Source organism: Zea mays, chromosome 2 (assembly GCF_902167145.1).
Source record: "Zea mays cultivar B73 chromosome 2, Zm-B73-REFERENCE-NAM-5.0, whole genome shotgun sequence".
NCBI classification, from domain to species: Eukaryota; Viridiplantae; Streptophyta; class Magnoliopsida; order Poales; family Poaceae; genus Zea; species Zea mays.
In genome coordinates this window covers 214,002,237-214,008,267 of record NC_050097.1, presented here as the reverse complement: position 1 = coordinate 214,008,267, position 6,031 = coordinate 214,002,237, and the positions used below count along the sequence as shown (strand labels likewise).

At 48.4% G+C, this 6,031-nt stretch overlaps 1 protein-coding gene across 1 annotated transcript; it reads right to left on the bottom strand.

Moving 5' to 3' along the window:
- Positions 1-1,076, bottom strand: LOC107457595 (P-loop containing nucleoside triphosphate hydrolase superfamily protein). The gene is made up of 3 exons (NM_001321613.1): positions 681-1,076; positions 478-558; positions 1-384 (listed from the first exon to the last, which is right to left on the bottom strand). The coding sequence occupies exons 2-3, from the start codon at positions 498-500 to the stop codon at positions 153-155; spliced, it is 255 nt and encodes an 84-aa protein (NP_001308542.1). The 5' UTR covers positions 501-558; positions 681-1,076; the 3' UTR covers positions 1-152.
- Positions 1,077-6,031: the final 4,955 nt, after the last annotated feature.

Sequence of the window (6,031 nt, the reverse complement as noted above, 5' to 3'; positions counted from 1 at the left end):
TTTGGTTGTTTCCTAAATCAATAAATGAATACATTGAAGCTCACAAATAACAAAAATATCTTGATGAAACCAACTCGAGTTGGTTTTCATCTTAACGAACAACACAATTCTGCATAACTAAAATTTCCTTGTGAAGATAGATGCACCCAAGCTTACCTAGTCAGAACAATTTTCTTTAGAATGATCCGATTTGGATCCACACTTTTTAGCGAACCTACAGCTGCAATGGTAGATTGCTCGCCATCTCTGTTCTTCAAAACTATTAGAGGAAGTGGAAGGAAGGAAATTGAAGCATATACAGAGGCAACGGAAAACCAGCCATGGTGCAGAAATCTCTCCATCTTATGTTTATTGCAGTTGATGTTGTCGGATGAAAACAATGGCCTAAATATAGAAACGAGCAGTGAGATACCTTCCAAGGGTCAAAAGATAAATATATATCTCCTAACAGTAAAAATTGAACTTCTATTACCTTACCGTAAATTGCCGGAATCCAACATTGAAAATCAAAGGCTCCTTAGATTTGATAGGAGCTTCGTAAGAGTCGTGTTTCTTATGCTGCGAAAGAAAAAAAAAGAAAGAGGTATGCTAAGCTCAAGCAGCATGCTACATCAATATTCGCTTGTATTTCAAAAGTACATTATAGCTTTCTTATATCTGGATGGGTATGAGATTGGCACCTGGTGGCCGAAGCAGATGCCGAGGATGCGCTTGACGGTGGCGTGGAGGCAGCATAGCTCCTGGAGATTACGATCCCGTCGAAGCCGGCCACCTTGGCATCGGTGCGGAGCTCCCCGCGGACGGCGCAGTAGAAGTGCGTGCGGAACACGGTGGAGAAGCCATCACCAATGCGCGTAGAACGCCGCCGTCACCTCGTCCCCGCGCACGACAACATTGGCCCGCTGCAGGACCTCCTCGTCGCGCCGCACGTCCTCCATGGACCACGGCTGGGATCTCCAGCGGGGTAGGACGACGGTGTTGGGGAGAGGGCGACAGCATGGGCGTCCGGAGGACGACGAAGAGCGGCAGGCAGTGGTGGCTCGGATTTGGGGGCAGAGGTGAGGGACGAAACAGGTGGTTTGGGGTGGGGCGCCGATGGAGGGGCACAGATGGGGCGCGACGCGTGGATGGGATCGCTGATGGCTGTCAGCGGGTGGGGGCGCGAATCACGGACGCAAGAGCGAGGATGGCATCCTCGACGGCTGTCAGCGGGGCAGGGACGCGAACCACGGGACAAGGGCATGGTGTAGTAGTGTGGACGCCTACACTGTAGACTTATAGAGTAGTAGAGATTCTGTCTCGGAACCGTCGCTCCCGCGCGTGAGTGAGGCTATCCATTTTTGCTCTCCTTTACCTAGGCACGCAAAAATGCATATCTTAAAGCATCTCTAATAGCTCCTAATATTTTTAGGTTTAAACTTTGTTTTAGGAAAAAAGTAGAAATTGATATCCTGATTGTTACTAGTGATCAATAGTGATTAGTGCTCCTAATACAAGAGCAAGCACTTCGTCCCAAGACACATTCAAAGCTTCCAAGCTTCTCCAAGTACCATAATTATGACTAGTGATCATTAGTGATTAGTGCCTTGGAAAGTCTAGAGAGAGTGTGATCTTGTGTTTTTCTTGTTGCTCTTGCTGCGTGGCTTTCTTAATCGTTCTTTCTTCATCTCCTTCTAAACTCTTAAGTGACTTGTAAAGCTAGCAAAAGACACCAAATTGTGTGATGATCCTTGCGAGTCTAAGTGATCCTCGAGATTAAGAAGAAACACTCAACCGGTCTGAGTGACCGTTTGAGAGAGGGAAAGGGTTGAAAGAGACCTGGCTTACGTGGCCATTAATGCATAGCACTACTATCGGAGAGGGAATTCTCCAACCGGGTGGCGGAATGCACCCGCCCTAAATCCTAAGATGAGGAAGGGGCTTAAGCCTTTTGCCTATCTTGCTAAGCGATCACCGAGCACATGAACACGCGAGGATTTAGAGTGGTTTGAGCCGCCGGAGCGTAGTACCCTACTCCATTGTGTGTTGGATTGCTATGGAAGCTTGAGTGTTGAGAGTCTGAGTCTATTTGTGTCACGTGCCCTCCCTTTTATAGCTCAAGGGGGGCACGTACAAAGACCCTGAACCCCGACATGTGGGCCCAGGGACATAACGGATGGAATACCCGGAGCAACTAATGTCAGTCACCTTGTGTAATCTCCCTGTGCCCCGATATCCGCCGCTTGAGTAGCGTTGGCGTGCAGCAGAAGGTTCCCCGACATCGTATAAGTCATGATGACCATCGCACGTGTAGCGGTATGGGCGAACTGCCCAATGTCTGATTGGACAGGCACGCCGCCTGTAGGGTGGTCTGCTCGTCGCCTGCCATTAGAGTGGACGAGGCACATTAAATGCTAAGACGGCACATCGCTTGTTTGTAGGGCGGACAGGCGACGCGTCTTCTCCGCAATAAATGCATAGATCGCATGGCCCAGAGGCCTTACGTTAGGCTCTGTCCGCCGGCTTACGTCACGGGCAATAGGCCACGTGGCAGCACCGGGTCCCCGCCTGAGCAGGGAGCGGAAGCACACTGGGCAAGACCCTGACAAGTGTCTGCGCCGGACCCCTGTATGTCCTTGACTTAGGCCAGGGTATTCTTCGTCCTGGGATCTTGCCGAGGGTGGCCCGGACCTCACTTAGAGGGGTGCAGGTCCCATTCGGGGGAACACGGAGGTCCCGGGTCGTACTCGGAGGCCCGGGTCATGTATGCTGGGGTCCGGCACTTTCTCACGGGGGTCCGGATCCACTGACAATATCACGGTATATGTTACCTACTCTGGTCACTTGGCGGCCCCGGAGTCGCGCCACGTGGTGGGGTTGGGCGCTGTTTTCCGCGCCTTAATACTATAGTAAGGGGTACCCCTGTTCCAGGGTACCGACAGTGTGGCCCCCGGGCCCACCTCAGGGGAGGTTACAAGCCTGCAGGTGGGGCCAAAGTGTAACACCCACTTTGTAAACAGAGTCTAAGCAGAGAAAATTGTATTCCGTATACATATATGAGTTATCTATGTTTCTCAATTCATGTGAACACCATAATTAAACAAATAAATAATTAACAAAAGACACTCAAATAAATCATGCATCATGCTGGATATTGTTTTTGTGTGTGCATTTGGTGACATAAATAAATCAACAACCAAATTGAGGATTTAGTACCTACTTTGAATAAATAGAATAGAAGGGGAGAAATACTATAAAATACAAAATAAAACTTATTAAAGAAAATCATATTGGCAAGTTCAAATTTAATATCTAACCAAGGACAAATTTGCCACAAAAAGAATTTCTTTTAGAATTGAAGTTTTTGAATTTGGAAAGGAATAAAATAATAATAAATAAAAGAAAAAAAAAGGGAAAGCAGTCTTCGGTCGAGTAGGCCTCTATTCCCTGCTTTTGGCCCATCTTCGGATCCAGCTCGCGCAGCCCAGTTCCACTCGCCAGCCCTTCCACCTCTCTCAGCGCTGCCATGTGGGCCCCTCGCGCAGACTTGTCTTCTTCCCCACGCTGCTCGTCGCGATTGTTGGAAGGCGCTGATGTGGTTGGAATCCAGGGACTCACTCAACCTTACCTTGGCGCTCGCTTCTGGTTGGTACCGCCACATGGGGCCCGCATTCCAGGGTCTTCTTCTCCACATCGCTACCGTAACAAACTCGAGCTACGCTGCTGGGCCGTTGCGATCTGGGGCGAATCTGACTTCGCCGCCAAATCCGCAACAACCCGCTTCGGTCGGACTCCTGGCACCTACCCAGACTCGCCTCTGGGCCATAAAAGCCAGCGGTGAGCTCTTGTGCCGCCATCACCTCATGTTCGGGCCGCCGTCGTGGATACCCATTGTCGGTATGGTTCGGGCTCCGGTGTGGTCACCCGTGGGGCGGACAGACCGCGTTGAAGTTGTGTGAGGGAGTAATCGGCGGGAATCTAGCAGGAACCATAGGAATTCCTCACCGGAGTTGAGAACCCCGCCAGACCCGCGCTCCGCCGTGGCCGGAGCTCTCTGTGCCGCGACCCCCGGTAAGAATCCCTCTCCTGGGTTCGCTTTTCACTCGGCAACGCGTAGATGCTCTCGGATTGTGAGATCGGGGCGTGGGCGCGCGGATTGGTCACCCCTCCGGCGAGGGCGCGCCGCGGGCAGGGCGGCACCGCCGCGTATGGGCACGATTTGGAGATGATGGGTTGTGGACCGTTGATCTCTCAGCGAACGACTGGGATTAGTCATCGTGTACCCTTTCGCGTTGATTTGATCTGATCCGTCGATCTGGTTTGGGCGGACAAGGTTGGATCTAGGATAATAAAATCCTACCCGTCGTTTTAACATCCAACGGTTCCCTGCGCATACCGCTTCGCGATCGCGCTGATCTAATCCTCACCATCCGTGCTTGATCGGACGGCCGACAACGCCCCGTACCCCTTCGGCTCTGGATTCTTGCTAAAGAGACCCTTGGGTTAAAAGATATCAACCCGCCGTCCTTGACACTATTCTCTGTGTCTCAGAAATCTTGCGCCAGAGCCCCTGAGTTTTTCAGATATTGACGCCCAGTCCAGAACCCGTTTAAAATGTGCAAATGAATTAGTAAAGGTATTTTTTTAATACAAAAATAATTCATAGAACTTAGTTAATTCATAGAAAACTCATATGAACTCCAAATTACTCCATTCTAGTTCCTAAAATTTTGTAATTTTATTCTCCATCATCTAGAATCTCTGTTTAGTCATGAAAACAGTGATAAAATTGATTTCCTAATTAATCCTATGCGAGACACATAGAACCTTCGGAAATTCATAACTCCTTCATTTTAATTCCGATTTGATCCGTTCAAGTTGTGTTAGTCTCGTAGCAACGCGTAGATCATTATTATTCAGTTTGTACTTATGCTTGGTGTGATGTTAATTTTATCTATACCATATTTGTTTGTATTGCTACGACTAGCGCGAGGACACGTGACATCTGAAAGGCAAGTTGGTACCTGGAATCTCAAGTCCCAGGCAAGTTGTGCCCTTGACCACTTTTTACCCAATAATGTTCTTTAATATCATTTATTCATGCATAGGTTAATTTTGATGGGACCCAATAGGTTATCCTAGATTGTTTATCTCATTACCTTGTTTACCCCTGAATCACTTGGGCAGTTTGCTATTGCTTTACATGGATTTGAGATAATTATTTATCATATCTATGTTCCAGTTATTTTGTTATTCTATTTATGTTCATGTCAAGATCATTAATGTTAATTGGAACATAGAGCTTAACTTGAGAAACACGTGCCACCACAAGGGTTTATGGACGCCCTTGGCTGATTAATTAGGAAAGCTAGTGGAGGACTACCTTACCCGAAAGGGCAAGGACAGTAGGGGAGTGGTCAGTGTAGGGAGGTCCTTGGTTGATTTTGCTGCGATGGCGGTCAGGCAAGAACCCTGCATTGGAGCTTCCTATAAACTGTAGCGGGTTTTCTGAAGCTAGTGGAACTTTGTAAAGGCCTCGTAGTGTTACCCTGCCTCGCCTCCTCGGTAGAGGTGTATGGGAAGTCGCGATCCCTTGGCAGATGGGTAACATGACTTGTGGGTAAAGGGTACCACCTCTGCAGAGTGTAAAAGTGATATACTAGCCGAGCTCACGGTCATGAGCAGCTCAGGACTCTCTGATGATTAACTTATGGAACTAAATTCAATTTGTCATATGCATTGCATCGCAGGTGATGTTGTTACTTTTGTTCTACTACTTAATTGGGTTGGTATTTACTTATACTTAGTAACTGCTAATAAAATTTTGACCAACTTTAAAAGCAATGCTCAGCTCTAACCATCCTCTTTGGTAAGCCTTACACTTCACGTGAGCTCCCACCTTTGGCGAGTTCATGCACATTATTCCCCACAACTTGTTGAGCGATGAACGTATGTGAGCTCACTCTTGCTGTCTCACACCCCCCACAGGTCAAGAACAGGTACCACAGGATGAGGCGCATAGAGGATGCTGCGATGTGTTCGTGAGAGGTCT